The sequence below is a fragment of the Sphaeramia orbicularis genome, chromosome 1, assembly GCF_902148855.1.
Source record: "Sphaeramia orbicularis chromosome 1, fSphaOr1.1, whole genome shotgun sequence".
Taxonomy (NCBI): domain Eukaryota; kingdom Metazoa; phylum Chordata; class Actinopteri; order Kurtiformes; family Apogonidae; genus Sphaeramia; species Sphaeramia orbicularis.
This window is the reverse complement of record NC_043957.1, coordinates 38959920-38979569: the sequence shown is the minus strand read 5'-3', so window position 1 is coordinate 38979569 and position 19650 is coordinate 38959920. Positions and strand designations below refer to the sequence as shown.

Genomic DNA, 19650 nt, shown 5'->3' with positions numbered 1-19650 from the left:
TGGGCCCAGATACCCAGAATTTTTTTTAAATAATAATAATAATAATAATAATAATAATAATAATAATAAATAAATATTTGTTTTTAATAATTAATTTAGTCCTCTTACTTGCTAAATTTTTCATTCACAAATGTAAGTTCTGTAACACAAAACCAAATATTATTTATTTTTTGAAAGATGTTGAACTTTATTCAAAAGCTGTTAGATAAATCTGGAAACAAAAAGGCAGGTATAAAAAAGGTATAAAAAACATAAGTATTTGCTCTGATTTGGACATTGTATTATAGTGTAATCCCCCTGGCAAACTTATGTTATTTTCTTGTTGTATACATTGTTTGTATACTCTACTTCATTCAATAAAGATTTAATTAAGAAAAAATAAACTTCTTTCGGTTCATCACGTGATACCATCACAGATTTGAGGTCAGAGCAGTGCCTTGCATTGTTGGCTGCTCACAAAAACAACATGCTGACTTCTGTTGTCTTTTGTAGTTTTACCCAAAAATCGAAATCAAAATCGAAAATCGAATTTTTAGAGGAAAAAATCGGGATTTTTTTTTTTTGCCAAAATCGTGCAGCCCTAATTTCAATCTTAATGGCTCACGCACTTAAATAAAAGGAAATATTTCACACTCAAACTTTGTACTTTTATTTTATTTTGCCAAATACTGAAAATAGACACTAGTCTAGTCACTCCTATAAATAGCACACTTATAATTATTAATTTATTTCTGGTTACAGTCTTGAGCTTTGTTTTTTGGTAGAGTGGTCAAACAGAGGCAAAATGCCTTAAGGAAGGTGTTTGGTGGGGTGATGTTTGTGTTTGGAGGAGTGTTTAGGGTTGTGTACATCAACCTGAGTGAGAGATTGAGGTAGGATGAAAGGAAAGGGTCATATGGAGGCATCAGTTTGGTAGTTTGGTGGTGGAGTGAAGGTCAGTCAGGAGTGTGAAGAGATGAAAGTGAGTGAATGGTGTAGGGCTGAACAGGGGTGAGGTACCTGCATCCATGTCGTTGGGCCACGCACTGGACTGGGAGGAGCTGGCAGCGGGCGAGCGTCCAGGGTAGAAAACATCATCTGTAGGGCTCTCCAGCTCGCTATCGTCTAACGACTTCCTCTTGGTGGAGCTGAGGTCAGGGCGAGGATGGTTTGAGGGTGGGAGAGGAATCATAGGTGGACAGAAGAAGGACAGGAAGACAAATTGTTTAAAATGTATAATGGATTAAAAATAGACGTCATCATTTCAATGCAATCACACTCTATAACCAGGGTGTTGCATCCTTTTGTAGAGTTTTTATCACAGTATCAGTTTTTTCCATGCATAATTACAGAGTCTTGGAACAAAACAGACAAAGCACACAAAATGTCCAAACTATGAATGAAAAAGGAAAGAAACAGAAGAAAAAAGAGAGAAGGTAGAGACAGACACACAACAATCTCTCTCTGTGCGTTTGTGCTTTTTTTTTTCTGTTCAGTGCATCACTAGTTTGTGTCTTTGTAGGTGTTTATAACTACCTCCGTGGAAGATTTGCGTACAACTCCACCTCAGACCTAAAGTGACAGCAGATGACAGAGGTAAGAAGAGAGAAAGACACAAGTTAAGAAAGACACAAAAGAGGAAAAGCAGGAAGAGGCTTTGCACATTTATAAAAGGAGACTAAGAGAGAGAGAGACACACACATGTATATAAAGAAGTTCAGGACAGATTCCAAGACTGGGAATGAACTGTAGTACGAGATGCCATTCATAGTAACAAACCTCAATGAAAGAGCATTCTTCACTTGCCAGTAAACTCATTCTTGCGATAAGAAGGAATATACCGTTGGCAGATATTACTGTGATTTCACACTTCCCTCCAGTCTGCCCTTGGCTTCACAACAAATCACACTGCTATTGCCACATGGTGACTTGCCCACAAAACAACACTAATGGTGGACACCTGGACTTCTATAACAGTCTCTGGCGCTTCCTGAGCAATATACACCTCTATAAACCTTACATTACTGTTGTCTGTGGTGCTTGAACATACATACCTGGTGGAAGGAGGGGAGGTGAGGGAGCGACGCCCCAAAGCCACCTGGTTGATGTTGTAGTAGCTGGGACTGCTGTCCAGGTCGGCTAGAGAAAAGTTAGGACCTGATGCCGTGGCTACAGGAGCTGTCAGAAAGAGCAGAGTGAGACAGTGACAGGAATATGGAAATGGTTGTTGTTATTTTTGGTCGGACAGAATGTAGCTCAGTGTAACTTGACTCAGATAAAAGCCATTGGCTAATATACTTCTCAGTGGAAATTACTGTCACATTTTTACAGTTAGTTTGAAGTTTAGTTGTCCAGATTTACTGATAAATTCCTTTGAGTTTGATGTTCAGTGATCCAGATTTATTCATTTATCCATGTAAATATTCAAGACTTTATAATGGGACCAATACAACCTGTGGATCACTCGTAATTTGTCATAGTTGTGTCAGTTGTTGGTCATTTTAATCCTGTGTGAATTGGCCATATCTGTAATTGGTTAAGTAAAAATTACATCACAACCTACCAACCCTACACCCTATTTCAGCAAACACAGGTCCTGTGTGAATCAACATCTCTGTGATTTGGTGGGACGTGCAACATGTTTTGTTTCTGCCATGCATTTATTCAGCCTATTTCCTGGTAGGAGACAATGGAGGCTGCACTTATGATAAATGCCAGGTTTAAAAGTATTTTGGGAGCAAATTAAGTCATGAAAAACCACGGCTATTCACTGAAAGAGAAAACTGAAGTCTTTCAAGTGATGTCTACAAAAATCATGACATGGACGACATACATGACACACTGTAAGGAACGTTTTTCTTTTTTTCAGCAGTTATCTGTCAATGGTGAGCCTACCTTTGACATCAGAACCATGGAATAATGTCACGAAATTTGAGTAAAAAATGCATAGCCAGATGTAGGGGTTAAATTTCCAAATCTCTGGAGGTCCACAAGTTACAGTAATCCTATGTAAATACATATTTCAATTCAGATGTTGAGTTTAACCGTTATCTAGTCTCTTAGAAAGTCAAAAATTCACTATTGGTCATTCTCTACTTCCAGTCAAGTCATACAGTGGGTATGCTACTTACTCTGTGACACTCTGACCAGCTCTGCCACGTTCCACACCCCTGAGGTGACAAAGCAGTCCTGGAAACTCAGGTGCCCTGTACAGAAAAAGATGTAATCAGAACATAACTCATGAATGCAAAAAAAAGAAAAAAAAGGTGAAGAAAAAAAGTCTCTCATCAGATATTCCTAAAACTGTGATTAAAAAAACAAAACAAAAAAGAAGAAGAAACCCTGAAAATCAAATCCCTGTGAGAAGGTGACCATCTGCAGCTATGTTTGTGGATCAACATCTGTGTGAGTGTGTTTGCTAATTGGATCTATAATTGGAATATGTTAAGGCTGATAAGCATGATGGAATCAGTTCTAGTATGCTGATTTGACAGTGTGTGTGTGTGTGTGTGTGTGTGTGTGTGTGTGTGTGTGTGTGTGTGTGTGTGTCTCCTCACCATTGGGCGGTGGTTTGATGTCTGTGTCCCCCTGTTGGCTGGAGCTGTCTGATTGTCCGGATTCTGCACAGAAAAGGAGATGGGAAGGGGAGAGGAGAGGAGAGACAGATAAATAGTTAGGATGTGATGTGTGTGCTAAAAACAAAGTAATGAAAACATACTGGTAAGTGTACAATGTCTCTGTGAATCATAGCTCTATCTTTATGCTGCCAAGACTGTGATATTTGAGGTGTGAGAGGGAATCAGAGACACCTACAGTATGTGCTGGTGTATGGTATACATCTTGTGAGTGTGTGTGTGTGTGAATTCACACATTTTTGTGTGACAGCCTTGTATCTAAGAATGTTCTTTCCCATCTCCCTCTGTCCCTCCTGACTTAAGGTGCCGTGATTTACAGTGTGCTGCTATGCCACTTAGTATCTAACCACGCAATCATATCCCCCGTCCTAATCCTATTTAATACCTTCTTGCTGGTAGGGATTTAGTCCGCGTAAACAGAGCACCTAACGCATATACACACACTCAGATATGAACACACACCCACACAAGTACACTCTTTCTCAATCTGTTTTCCTCTCTAATTTTTGTTTCATACTTTAATACTTGTTGTAATCCCTCCACGGACACACATACACATACATACACACATACACATATACACACACACACACACACACACACACAGAAAAGGCTGACCATGCTAGTCTGGCTGCCCTGAGGGATTTGAGAAGGAATATGTTGAAGTTTAGGCAAAACTCATCCCATGTGGACTCAAGCAACAGTAGAGAAACACATTTAAACATAGACACACAAACACACCTGTCATGACGGGTCTATGAAAGCATTTTGGGATTCTTGCACATGAGCAGACACAAACATGCCAAGTCTTGGCAACAATCGGCCACAATTATAAGTGAAAGTAAAGGCTGAAAAGTGAGATTTAGCAACATCATTCCTGAGAAATGTCAGGTTAAGGAGGATGAATTCTGGTCCAGGCTCTAGAAATGAAGTCACACATGTCCATTTATAAATGTTTATGAATACACAAGACAGGCTGGACAACTGTATACATTTCCACAATCTTCACGACCACATGTCTGAGTTGGAGAAGATGACTGAGCTACATTCCCAGGACTGGTGTGGTTTTCGGGGGGCTGCTACTGACCATCCAATCAGGCCTTTGCTAGGCTGTAGCTAGCTAGCAAGCTAGCTAAAGGAGGTGTTTATCTGCAGGCTGTAGGTGATAACAGAGCACACAGTCTCCTGCCAGCAGCACTTGCCTTGCAGCCACACTAAGCCACAGATTACTGAGCAGAAACAATAACAGACCTGTCTCGCTGCCTACGAAGCACTGCTTATCCACAGAGAAAGGGGCGAGACAGACAAGAGCGAGAATGAAAGCAAGAAAGAGCACTGCAATGAAAGAGAGCTTCTTTTTCCCCTCTCTTCTCATGCTGAATCTCTTGCTCTTCTCTGTCTCTCACTGGCTGGGTGTAATCCTGGCAGCCATCTTAGAGCTTGGCAGCCATCTTAGCATTGGCGGTAGCGCCACATTCCAGCTAACTGACGGCACTCACTCCAAACATACGAGGCTGCGCCCCCGCCGTGCACGCATCCAGGCACATCCAGACGCACACACTCATACGTGGACAAACACTGAGGTACACACTCAGAGTAAACATATATGATGGCCAATGAAAGCTGTTGAGAAAACAACCTGACTTCACTGGACTTTTTACCGTTGTGTAGTATTTCACCACAGGGCTCTACAATATTGTAAACACTCTATTTCTCACACCACACATGCATTGGTAGGATACAGAGACACCTTACAGTATGTACAGTGGACTAATAGTCTGATGTGGAAGTGAGGCATATAGAGTGTTTTTTCGCACCACAAAGCTGCACGAAACCTCAAGAGAACCTAACATCACAAACTTGGATTGCAAATCTGACATACAAAAGCCTCATAGGAGACAAAGAAGAGACGACATGTGGCAAAGGGCCCAGACTGGACTGAAACCAAGGTCGTATACGCTCAACCAGGTGAGCTACGAGAGTCTGGAAACTTCAAAACCTGCTTCCTATTTTAAGTTGCAAAATATTTGTCTTAATGTATTGGTAGAGCTTTTGCTTTAAAAAAACACAATCCTTCTCTTATCTACCAAAAAGTCACAGAATCAATTGCACTTGAACAACTTCGCACAAAATGCTTCAGTCAATTCCCTACTTTCCTGAATTGAATCTTGACTCAGTTAAGATTTTGTTTGGAGCGCAGGATATAAAGCATATTATTCGCAAAGACAACATAAGGATCTCGGGACTAAAAGAAACAGTTAAAGTCTTCTTATGTTACCTCAGAGAAATTTCCCACTGTCTGACACCATGGAGCACCCTGGAAGTGACAACATGGAAGCGACAGATATCGTACTTCAACATTTTTGAGACCTTTCTTCACAATACCAAAATATTGCATACTTGGGATATTCATTGCATAGTCATATCTATTTTAAAGAACAGAGAACAATTGTTTTCTGATGTGGACATATCACATTTTGGAAAAACCCTGCACACAGAAATCTGCCCTTACTGCTCCTCAGATCCACTATTGTTGGTCTGTCATGACCCTAACATGTTCTGCGGTTTCTGAGGTGTGAAAAAACGAAGAGTGAAAACTGAGGCTTGTTGTAGATACGATACTGTGAAGCAGATGTACAGAAGCAGGGACACTGATATCTGTTGGGAACATCACCCTCAGCCTTCAACAAGCCAAAAAGCATCACTTCTCAGGAAGCACAAGACAAAATGTTGGTACTGCAAGTAGTATACTACCTCATATTTTGTTTTTTAATTCTGTTGAATAGAGTTGATGGTAAGAGTATGGTGGGTGGTCTTATTCACCTATTAAGTAATAGAGATTGCAATATTAGCATTAGTTTAGAAGTGCCTTCTACATACAAATGAAGAATTTTATTGAGGTCAGTTCCATCTATTGTTGTCTACGCTCAGGCTCTGCTAGCATTAACCAACTAGCAATGTACTAAAATGATCACTCCTGCAAAATCAGTGGAGCTGCCGAGTTCAGCAAAGAGAAGTGCAACGGACAGGGAGAGATGGAGGTAAGACACAGGAGAGGTCTGGTGAATGGTTATCACTGCTTTGCCAGCTGCAGCCCCCTCTCCTCCTCCCCAACATCGCCTCCCCCAGCCTCCAAACCACGCATCCAGCCCCTTATCTTCCGACTGCAGCCCCCCAAAGCCCTCTCTTCAGCAACCCCAATCATAGTCCTACAGCCCCATGGATGTCGCTGCACCTCCAACCTCCATCTAGCAACCCTAACCCCAAACCTTTCAGCTATCTCTGCAACTTTTTTAATGAAAACACAGCAGAAACAAACCTAGGGACAATAATGAGATGGGGTGATGGTCAACCACAAGTTCATGTAACAGATGGGGCAAATATAATCTTTGAAAAAATAAAATAAGGTCCATACAACCAGTGAGCTCCCAAGAAGATATTTATTCACCACAGTAATGACATTTCGGGCACTGGCCCTTCATCAGCCGATGCCCGAAATGTCACTACTGTGGTGAATAAATATCTTCTTGGGAGCTGAAAGGTTGTATGGACCTTATTTCATTTTTTCATCAACTGTTTTTTTTGGGATCCTGCACACCTTTTAGCAACTGGACGTGCATGTCATAACCTCTTTTCATAGCAAATATAATCTTTACCATAAACTGTACTTTTTCCTTTAAATACACATTATGCAAAATCTGTTACTATGGGGTCTTTCAATCAAAACAACACTAAAATAAGTAGGTGATGATATCATGTAGTGTGGGGTCACAGGAGTTCACAACCACTGACTGCAGAGTGATTCAGGCATAAATCATGTTTCCATATTAAAGTTTTATTCTTATTACATTAAGTGACACACAGTATATGAAATTTTAACAATATATTTTATACATTGGTGGAAAACAGAAACAGAAAAAATGACTGCCAAATGTGGTATGAAATCTCAGGCAAGTATGCCAGTAAGGACCAAAACTAAATATTGTACTAATATCTCTTTAAGCTAATAACTAACCACAGGGCAGGCGAAAAAGTCAAATGTTTAGGAGGACAAAAAGATGGGACTCAGCAAAATAAACCTATGTCTATATTTGATCAAACAACTGTGTGTGGAAAGCAAATATTTGCCATCACATTAGTGCTTTTGTACTTGATTAAGTCGCCACATTAAAGCTGCGCTGAGTTAATGATGGCTGCTGTCACACTGGGTTACTAATTTCAGACTCCAGGGCAAATCTCACAACCTATAAAACCCCAGTTCCAGTTTGTTCACGACATACCGTACCCCACACTGTGGTCTCTCTTACACACATAATCTTTGTATTTATCACTGTGTGGCTTTGTTTTTACCATTGCTCATACATCCTGGAAATATTTCAGTGACTATTTTTGCACCACTTCCAGCTGTAATATATCATTTTTGTCTTCAACTATATTCTCATTCCGTATTTAAGAATTTTCATGACTGTATTCTGCTTACACCCCACTTATATTAAAAATGCTTATTTCAATTCTCCATTCCTGTTCAGTCTCCTCATCACTTTGTCATCTCCCTTTTGCTAGACTCTGTCTTCTGAGTCAGAAAGGACAAACTGGTTTGTTGTCTTGTCAGTAAAAACACTCCATTGCAACAAATAAGCAACCATCCTTCCAATAGTTATGGAGTAGGCTTTGGCTCAGTGACCCAGAGGACTGTGCTGGTGACCAACTGGTGTGCGAGGTCAGACAAAGACATCTGTCACTGTTTGTGGTGACAAAATCACTAGCAGAGCAAGGGAACTAAAAGAGCCTGTATCAAAAAACACTAAATGTCCTAATATTTTATAAGCACTGAGCACACCAAAAGTCAGAACTGAAAAAAGTCAAGGTCACACTTAAAGAAGGCTTAAGTAATAAATGTGCTCTGCAGTGGTATACCACTGTTTGACACATGCACAAACAGAGCTGGTCAATTGTGAGTGAATTGTGAATTGTGAGTGTGGTACAGACATGCACTCTTCTAACAAACCAACAAGTGAGTTAATGTAATGTGTAACCACATCAAACCAGTGTGAGTCCCTATGTGGGTGCATGCATGTGTGCAACAACATGCATGTTCACACACAGACTGTTGGTTCACAGTGATTCCCCTCCTTGTTGGAACAAATGTCAACTCTGCTCTCCCCCTCCTTCTCCTCCTTCCCCTCTCCTCTCTTCTCCTCCCCAAAACACAGGATAACGCGGTACAGCCTCCCAATTGGGTTTCGCTTAAGAGGTTTATCGGTATGTTGCTAAACATTCTGACCTTTTTTTAATCCTTAATGCGCTTAAAATGTTCCAAACCCTCCTAATCCCCCTGGCTATCCCACACAGATGTTCACTCAGCTCTTTTATTGGACGTTATTTTATTATTTTTTTTTCTTTTTTTATATATATATTTTTTTCTTCTTCTTTTTTTTAATCATTTAAGTCTGTGGTATGAGGGAATATTTCTGCTCATGTTAAGAAGTCTTTATCAGTGCTGCTGTTTAGTGTGCAAGTGTATGTGTGTTAATGCTTTTGTCCTAAAAGTGTTAACCAGATTCCCATGCGGTGAACTGAAAGTGTGAACATGACCTTTGAAAATGTCTGAAATCTGTTTGAAGCAAAACTTAAAAGTTACGTTGAAATGAACACGAGTCAAAGGAGAAGAAAATGTGTGGGGAATGGTATATACTATGACAATACTGAATGTGTATGTGTGTGTGTGTGTGTGTGTGTATATATATATATATATATATATATATATATATATATATATATATATATATATAAACAAATACTGCTTGCATAGTATACACACTATGTATACAGATCTACATATATATAAATGTGTGCTTTCTGAGCTTTCTGTATGTATGCCTGTACAAATTAATGCATGTAAGTATATATGTATGCGTGTGCATCTGTGTGTATTTGTGTTTGTGTCCCTGTATCACTGTGCCAGGCAGGCAGGCTGTGTGGCGAGGTGGCAGAGTAGGGCTCTGTATGTGTGTGTTTGTGTATGTGTGTGGAGCAGGTGTGCCTGGCCGCCCTGCGCAGCTTGCTGCCCATCTGTGCTCCCGTCTGTGTGCCGCCTGCGCCTACGCTCTGCCAACAGCACCACACCACGGCAAGAAGACCCAGGAGAGAGGGATGCTGAGAGACGAAGGGAGGGATAGAAAGAAAGGGAGGAGATGGAGGAGAGCGAAGGGGAAGGATGGTGGGAGAGGCAAGGAGAGGAGGGAGAAGGGATTACAAGACTGGGAGAATAGGCAAAGGAGAAAAAGAAAGTGAAGAAGGGAGAAGGGAAGGGTGGGTGGGTATGGGTATAGAGAGTATGTCTGAACTCATAGGGAATGGGTGGAAAGGAAGACAGGGAGATGATGGGGTGCTTAGTAAGGTTTGGAGAGGGTGGGGGTATCTGGCTCGCTGGATGCTCATACACCCCCCCGCCCCTCCCCTTCACCCCCCTGGGCCCTTACTGTTGTTCTTCCCTCCCTCCATTCATCCTCTTATCCTCACCTCACCATCACTACTTGGCTCAATCACTGCAGATTACTGTGGACCTGTGTGACACAGCGACACAATTTTCTGTAATGTTTCTCCATCTTTGGGTTGGGACCCAGCAGTGGGTTACATGGACCTCCTAAAAGCGGACTGTTCATACACACCCCATCCGAGGATACAGGTTTTCTAGAGTCACCTGGGCATTCCCAAGATGCTACAGTATGAAAAAGCTAATTATTATGGTGTGATCAGAACAAATGCCTCGGGTTACTTGTGTGAACACAGCCACTGGACTGTTTTTGAAGGAATACACTGCGCATATTCACTCTTAAGAATCTATGGCAGTATTCCTGATGGAGAATACTAACTTAGCTCATAGTGAAACACAACATGTGAATGAAAGCAAGTTACAAATAAAAGTTTACAGAACTTGCCGAGCAGATCTATGGTTTCACTGAGTTTTCTTTCTGTGCATCAAAGAAGTTAAAGAAATATATAGATCCGATTCCCCACAGGCAGGAGCAATGTTGATTATGTTGATAATGTGAATTTCACTGCTTATAGGCATCATCCACCTGTTTTGGTTGAAGTTCAAACTTCATCAACTATTCACGAGGACTCTGAATGTGACTTTGTATTAAGAATGTGCACAATTAAAGTGATGAGTCTATTATAAGCATTATCAACATCTTTTTGTAAAAGTAGGCAGGGTGGGAGTGAAAGAAGATTAATGTTTTACTTCATGTGGAATGAATGTTTAAGGCACAGAGTACAGCATATGTCAAATAAAGTGTGAACAAGTGTTACACTGTTCTAAAAAATTTAATGGAATAACTGGTCACATTTATTTTCTCATTATTATTTTGGTTTGGGTAGAGAGCATGTGTTAATGATGACATTACAAATAACATACTAATCCAACTTAAAGTTATTTGATCATTCATCATCTTTACTTTGTATGCAATCATACACACACACGCATGCGTGCACACACAAAACAACTTGCCTCACTCTTGGTTTGAACACACAGTTGGCTGTAGGCACAGAAATAATATAGCAATGCAAAAGAAAAAATCCATTTGGGCAAGTTCCAAAAGTATGAGCACAAGCCACCAGTGATTTACCTCCATCAAGTTTTGACTCTGATTAGAGTATATGATGAAATGTGTGCTCCAAATTTTTGTTTTTCTCTACATACAGTATCATGGACAAGTGTTGATTTATTTGTTTGCCGATTTCTCAAAAGCCAAATGCTGACTCATATAGATGTTTATGTCTGCCCATGAGAGTCTTGAACACTTAAACAGGATGTATGAATCTACTTCTCTAATATAAATTTTATTGTTCTCTCCACTGGTTTTGCCATTATGTTTTACATCCATCCTTTCTCTGAATTGCTGCATTTCAGTTTTTTACTAGATGCAACAAGTCCATATGGCCAAACAGTGTCTCATCTGTTCACATAACATTTCTGCAAAACGTGAGATCTTTGTCTCAGTGATCATCTTCAAACTTTAGTCATGTAGTGGCTTCCACCTTAGAGCCTTTTGAGTTATGAGCTGATGATACAGTGCTCTATTTTTATATCACTTGCCAGCTGTTTCTGAACCTGTTGCATCTCTGGGAGTCAGTACGCCTCCTTCCTGAATGAGTCAATGGCTATGTCTCCCTGTGGTGTACATATATTTGCACTATTATTTGTATTGATTGATGTTTGTGAATTTATTCTGAAGAGAAACTACAATTTAAGGAAGTCCATAATACACAGGGTGGGGAAGCAAAATTTACAATGAACATTTAGTTGTTTTATCTCAGCAGGCACGACGTCAATTGTTTTGAAACCAAACATATATTGATGTCATAATCATACCTAACACTATTATCCATACCTTTTCAGAAACTTTTGCCCATATGAGTAATCAGGAAAGCAAACGTCAAAGAGTGTGTGATTTGCTGAATGCACTCGTCACACCAAAGGAGATTTCAAAAATAGTTGGAGTGTCCATAAAGACTGTTTATAATGTAAAGAAGAGAATGACTATGAGCAAAACTATTACGAGAAAGTCTGGAAGATACTATTAAAGAAGAATGGGAGAAGTTGTCACCTGAATATTTGAGGAACACTTGCGCAAGTTTCAGGAAGCGTGTGAAGGCAGTTATTGAGAAAGAAGGAGGACACATAGAATAAAAACATTTTCTATTATATAAATTTTCTTGTGGCAAATAAATTCTCATGACTTTCAATAACCTAATTGGTCATACACTGTCTTTCAATCCCTGCCTCAAAATATTGTAAATTTTGCTTCCCCACCCTGTATATATATATATATATTTTTTTTTTTTTTTACAATCTTGGCTTTAGGTTTTCCCAAAATTATGAGTAAAAGGATACCGGGTCTGAAGAAATGCTCCAAAGTGGAGCAGAAATCTGAAGTTTCTAAAGGGGTAAAATGTAGTAAGTTGAATAAAAGATGAAATCATAAATCCTCTCTATTATTGCATTGAAAAGTGGCATCATTAATCTGAAGAAGGTGGACAAACGTCAACTTTCAGTACATTTAGTCAAGATCAATTGTGTAAATCTCTCAAACTTAACTGTAGATCATATTTATCACCAACAGTGCTAATGTAAAAAAAAAAAAAAAAACTGCAATGAAATGGAACATTTTAGAAGATCTTCTGTATTTTTCTTATTGATCAATTTACTGTCAGAGAGACATTTTGGTGTCACTATCTCATTTGGTTACTTCTATCATGGATATGCAATGCAGTCACAGAAGCTTCCAACAGAACTCTGATTCATAATTAATACGAATACTTGATCGTAAATTGGATTCTGTGCTTTGGAGTCATGCTGACAGCTATTTTTTTTTGGGCAGCAGCTCAAAGTCCTGAAGGACCACAAGGGCTCAAGGAGCATGAATCCAACTTAAACAAAAACAACAAGACACACAATCTGACACATTTACACAAATGGGCACACATTTTTTATATGAGCAAATAAGCTTTCAGTTAACATGTATCAGGCAGAGAACATACATAAGGCTCTAATATGGAGTGAGGCTGACTTCATTAATGAATTTCATCATGGGTAAAACCCATAAACATGTAATGATATATTATTAAAAATTATAGTAAATCTGCATCTTGATTTATTTAGTCTCTGCTTATAACTTGTATACTGATATGTATTTTCACGTACATCTCCGCTGCATCATTAGCAGAGACTTGAGTGTGCTGTGTGTGCATGTGTGTGTGGTTGAGGCTGGGGGCCCCCAGCACGGTTCACGACCCAGCCTAACAGAGTGTGAACGTCCCCCTGCCGAGCTGATACTGATATAACTGTCCTGTAAGTGGTGTTGACATCAGCATTATTACCCTGTCAACCTCCATCTCTACTCAGCTTAAAGGAGTCAACTGGGGTGGGGGCCCGAGTGTGTTAAGGGCCAGTGTCTCTGCATAGTCCTGCTCCAGCCCAAATAAATACAGCTGCACAAAGGCCGGAAAGGGAAAGAGAAAGGGAACACGGGGGAGGGAGAAGGAAGGAGGAAAAAAGGCCGGGAGGGGAGGGAGGCAGAGGGGTTACACTTACTCTTGTTGCTACCTACTCAGCTCTCACAAGATACAATCATCAAAGACACACTCTCTCTGACAGACTTACACAGACTGAAAACATAGCTGCAATAGGGGGTTATCACCACCAGGTGGCATTTTCTGGCACATAGGGAGCATGGTGAAATGCAAATAAAGCAATGAGGCCTTGGGCCAGGCGTCTCAGCTAGCTCAGACTTCATTCTCCAGGCTGTGGATAGAAGCAAGCCAGGAATGGAGAGAAAGGGAGACAAAGAGATAAAAAAAAAGAAGAGAGATGTGATGTGAATAAAATCAAAGTGAAATACACAGCTGTGAATATTACTGAGATGTGAGTAGGAGCTTATCCCTTCTGCATTTTGCCCTTAGATATCAAGATCCAACACATAGCGTGCACACTGTCATGTTCAGAGAAAGTGTTTCAAATCAAAATGCCTTACATCAGGAGCTGAGCAGTTTGGGACAAAGAGGCGGTAAATGAAGGATGAACCCTGCAGAAAGTTCAGAGAGAACCAAGGGGATGTAATTTAGAACAGAACAGGGTCAGAAAATGGCAAAAATAGATAAGTATGGGAGACAGAAGGAATATTTGAGGTAGATGGAGATACCAATGAAAGTAAGCAACAATCTGTGGCAAAAGAGAGCTGATGAAACTAAATATAATGAAGTCTAGAAGAATGCACGGAGCACCACAGTAGCAGTAGTATGATAGTGTTTAGACATGGGGGACATAACCAATACAACACAGAGCTATTGCGTCCAGATTTGCAAAAGAAAGCTGGAAATATTGTAGCGAAAGTACAGTACAGAGCACAGACTTTTTCTTCCCTCGGCCCCTCTTCCTGCTGGCCCAGATACACACTGTGGGTCTTTGTGCTGAGGCTGTTACACACACTTCCTGTCTGGCCAGCAGAGGGGTGCTTTAAGGTAAGCCTCTCCCATGTTTTAGCACTGGAACTGTCCTTACTTTTCCTCCTACTATACTTCATATTTTAACTTTCTCCCTTTTTACTGTATATGGTTCATTAAAATCATTCATTTTGCTTTTTAAAAATCTTCAACCACCTGTTCTCAGCTCACTTCCTTCCATTTTTTTAACACTATTTTTATGTATTTTCACATTTTCTGGCTTCTTCACCTGGTTCATGTCTAACGTTCTCCGCTCATTTCTGTACAAGATACATTAAAACAAGTAAATTTACACTAATAGAAGGCTGGTGCACTTGCTTAGCCAAGGACACATTGATAAGAGTGAGAAAACATCCTCAGCACACACATACACACATTCAGTGAATGCATACACACACACACGCCAACAAAGTGATACTGAGCAAGGTTGCCAACTCCTCCAAAAGCACCACTGAGATAACAGTGATAACAAACATTCTTCCTGCAGCCAAGTCTTTTCCTCCCGAGGAACACTTCAATGAAAATTTGGAGCAAATGTTCCATTTTATGAACATAACAATACGTCAATAAGTCAGTTGAATGAATGCACTGCACTGTAAAGCAAGAGACCCAATTACAGAGGAACTGTTAAGCTCTGTGCTCCTGAGAGATGATGAAAGTACAAAAGAGAGTCCATCAGATATGGTGCATTTGAAAATAATGATCATTCTGCTGGGAATACTAGTCATAATGAAAATTATTTTATGTCTGAAAAAACATTTTAATATGATATGAGTAAAATCATATATTTCAAAAATTCCACTGTGCACAAAATGTCTAATTTTAATAACATATAAACATCATTTATGAGTCTGCTGCTGCTGTGTTTATTAAATTTTACAGTGCCATAGACTATATAGACAGTAAGTATTGAACACTGTGCCTCCCTGCTGGCTCATAACCATACAGCGCAGCACTTAGTGGGCTGGACACTGACACAATGTGCATCTCACTGGGAAGTATGAACAGTCCAAGTGACTTAACTCTGTCATTTTGTGCCAAAACGAAGGAGGGAGGGCGGAAGACAGAAAGTAAGAGTGGAGTTAAGAGAGAGAGAGTGTGTGTGTGTGTGTGTGTGTGTGTGTGTGTATGGTGTGGTGGTGGGGGGGCACAAGAAGAAGAATAGAAGGCACAGAGACGTTAGTGGGCAAAAATAAAGGAGCTGTTGGCAAGAAGTGGGGAGATGTAAAAATTGTGGGATGTAAAGGCAGAATGTGTATATTACACTGTATGCATAAAGCGCCAGGGTATCGAACTTGATCAAAGAGGTCACGCTGTCACGTTGACGGCTTCACATAGAAACACACACACACACAGCCACAGAAGGGAGCGGAAGGACATGGAACTGGTGCTGCCAAGCGATGGTCACCTTTGACCTTTTGGCACTGCAGTCATGGATGATGCCAACCAGACAGCTCAACCCAGGAAGTAGAGCAAACAGTGTGTTTGTGTGTGCTTGTATGTGTGTATTTGTGAGTACACAGGGGTGTGGACATGCATTGGCCAATCAGGGCAGCAATGTCGGATCGTATGAGCCAATGAAAGTTTGAAGACTCTGACTAGGGTTGGTGTTCACCCATTTTGTGCCCCCATGTCAATATGCATTGATGGTGGTGATTTTGTGCATTAGTTTGCTAATGTACATATGATTGTTGCATTTGCTATGTAGACTCATGACCATAGAGCTTGCAGGAAGGAGGAGAGGAGAGGAGAGGAGAGGAGAGGAGAGGAGAGGAGAGGAGAGGAGAGGAGAGGAGAGGAGAGGAGAGGAGAGGAGAGGAGAGGAGAGGAGAGGAGAGGAGAGGAGAGGAGAGGAGAGGAGAGGAGAGGAGAGGAGAGGAGAGGAGAGGAGAGGGCACATGAGCCAGACTGTGAACTTGTGCCCTTATGCCAGTTCTCAGGAGCTATGTTCCCATCTTATCTAGTAGGGGTTCATGGTGCCCACTTCAAACATGAAACTACCAGCTGTTGGCCAAGAAGACAGGACATACTACTCTGTAAAGTTCACACACTTGCACATGCACGTACACACATCCCCACATCTCTTGAGGCAGTCTTTGTCTATTGTGCGGTCTGATGAGGGAAGATGGAGAGAGTGGTGAGGGGCAAATAGTGAGGTCATGTGAGGGAGCTGGAGCCAGGCGCGACGGTTAGCCTGAGGTCAACCCGGTGGTCAGTGTCACTGATGGGTCACCCTGTGAGGATGTTTATCTGTCTCTCTTTAAATGTGATATTTGACATTTAAAGTCAGAGGCTCTGAGGGAAACCAGTTAATATATGAGTGTATGGATGGATTAAAACCTGATTCAGGATTTTAGTTCTGTGACACATAAATGAACAATTTGTTTCAGGACCATCAGCAAGTAGCAGATGACTCTTTACTGAAAACACAGGTAACGGCATCAAATTTGAGGCTTAATACCAGATTTCTGCAGGTTTTGCTTTGTAATTTTTTTTGCTTTTTTTCTCAAGCCAAACCTTCTTAAAATTGTCTTTACTCATATTAGATGAAAGTGGCATTAACAGACCAAAAGTCTATAGGATTTCAGATATGAAAGTGTTTTGTTAACTCAGCGTTTCCACTGATAAAGTTCCTTGCCGCCACACCATACATTTGATACAAAGAATCATCACCATTGCACTAGACTTAGTATACAAATGTATAATATATAATAGGCCTACGATTTTCAGTAAGAAGCTATGTGCGCTCTGTGCCACTGTACAATTTTTACCCCCTAAGAATTGTGTGCATGCTCCAAACTGTTGGCCATGTCCAACCACATTCTTTTCAATGTAAACATCTGGTAGTGAAACCTGTTGTACTGAATTTATCCCATTTATTTATCATTTACTATAGTAAATTTCACTTTATTTGGATATTCAAAACTACGCAGTTAATGTGGGAAAAATGATATGGGTGTAAACTAGCATGCTGCGTGCTGTACCAAATTTACCCATGTTGTGCGCATGCGCAAAAACAGCTGAAGAACATAAATAATACAGGGGTAAAAATTGTACATGACACCGCACCTTTCTGAGGTAACTGGAAGATCACATGCTGATCTTCCAAAACCAATTCCATAAGAAACACTGAAACTACAGTATGAGAAAGACACAAACAGTGTCAATGAGCTAATTTAACAGATAGTAATGATGGTGACCCTCACAGTTAGAACAGCTTTAAACAGCTTTGAGTCCATAAAAAAACAATTGAAGGTACCAACACAGACTAGCAAATAAACCAATCAGGAGGTAGATGAACGGTAAAGCAGACCACCATCTGTTCAGCGGTATAGGCACTCACAAAGGGAATGAGTGTGCACGTGCAATATGTGTGAGAAAGAGTGACTTACAACTATCAGGTAAGTGATAAAAGACCACCACAGTCGAAGCACACCCAGACATTTGTTTCTGATTGGTCAATACATACAGTATGTGAACCCACACGTGCTGGCATAACTCTCTGCCATCCTTGCTCTCATTCCATAGAAAAGAGCATTCAGTCTGGGCAGAAGACAGCAGGCGACTCCATGGCTTCTGCCAGACAACAGGGCTCTCAGTTTTTTTAGAGTTTGGATCACAGACAAAGCATGTGTGTACCCGCAGAGTGCAAGCCACTAAAACACCACACACTGAACATTTGTATGTCTATGTCCTCATTTGTCTGCCTTCTCCTGCCACTCTTCCCACTTCACCTCACTATCTCCAGCAAAAGAACAGGGTGCAGAAGGCTTCCAACAATTTATTGATCACACTGTTTATGTGCATGTGAAAATATGTTTACACAAGTATCACACACCCCCCACCATCTCTCAGTACTTAGCCTGTAAGCCCATCCCGCTTAACGTCTCCTCACTAATTCTAAATCTAATTCACCTCCTTACCACAATCACCCCACACATCATCCCTGTACCCAGCCCTGCAAAGCTACACACACACAATATGTGAGTGGCCACATGACAACTGGACCATGCCATCTGACTGTGCGGTATAGTTAATCCATAATAACACTGCTTTGCTTAGGCCTATGGCCCTAATCAATTAAATTTTGTGTCATCCTACATCCAAAGCCTGGCAAAACAGAGGCAAAGCCTCCCTAAAAACACACATGATACTCATTTCAGAGCTATAATAATTCTCACAAAACAAATATAAAAGAAACAATAATGCCACTGTTTATTATTCTTTTCAGCAAATGAGCAAATTTCTTTCAGACATATGAGCTTTAATCCACACTTTAGAGACCTATAAAAATTGAGGAAATGTTTGTGTATGTGTGTGTGTGTGTGCTGGTGCAGAGGTTGTGTGTGCAGACCTGATCCCTGTAATCTATCCAGTGATGTAATGCCTGGTGCAGCCACCATAATATGTTACATAACCCCATAACAGGCTTACGTACCCTAGGGTTCACAGGGTTCATACTGAGCATGAATGGAAGCATTGTCCAAACCAGATGACCAAATAATCAAGCTACAATTTGATAATCAATAATATGCTTTCCCAACAACAAGCAAGTGATTTTCACATTGCTGAAGCCAATGAAGACCTTCCACTTTGCATGTTTGAATATTTTAATTATGTGAAATTCAAGTGCTTGAATATTTTCATAATGTCAAGAGTCATCATGCACCTCCACTTAGAACAGGACCCATTTTTAAAAACGTAGGTCGAGTAGATGCAAAGCAGCAGCGCTTACACAAATGGTTACATGCAGCCCCCAAAATGGCTATAGTGAAATCAGCATTTACATATCCACTCACAGCATACCTCCACGGCCCCCAACTGTTCTGAGCTCAGAGGGAAAAGCTTTTGATTTGGTTGTGACTGGCAGCTCATGTAAACACTGCATCAGCTAGTGAGCGATTGTGGAGACTGGGAGAGTTGAACGCCTGCCAAAAGCTGCAAAGCCAAGTTTGGTCCTATAGCACACTGTGTGTGTATGTGTGCGTGGTGAAAAGAGGGTTTGTATGTGCAGGCATGAGTGTGTGTA

The 19650-nt window shown here is 40.7% G+C and overlaps 1 protein-coding gene across 11 annotated transcripts in view; it reads right to left on the bottom strand.

The window, feature by feature from the left end:
- The window catches only part of nfixa (nuclear factor I/Xa), a 116079-nt gene that overhangs the window by 21519 nt on the left and 74910 nt on the right, over nucleotides 1-19650 (bottom strand). For 8 of the 11 annotated variants that reach the window (XM_030137832.1, XM_030137803.1, XM_030137775.1 and 5 more), the window contains 5 exons: nucleotides 3537-3599; nucleotides 3111-3185; nucleotides 2034-2157; nucleotides 1516-1551; nucleotides 1000-1127 (listed from right to left, as the gene is read on the bottom strand). In XM_030137832.1, coding sequence (XP_029993692.1) covers nucleotides 1000-1127; nucleotides 1516-1551; nucleotides 2034-2157; nucleotides 3111-3185; nucleotides 3537-3599 — 426 coding nt within the window. The remainder of the gene's footprint in view (nucleotides 1-999; nucleotides 1128-1515; nucleotides 1552-2033; nucleotides 2158-3110; nucleotides 3186-3536; nucleotides 3600-19650) is intronic. The other 3 variants (XM_030137821.1, XM_030137783.1, XM_030137857.1) reach the window with 1 other exon arrangement.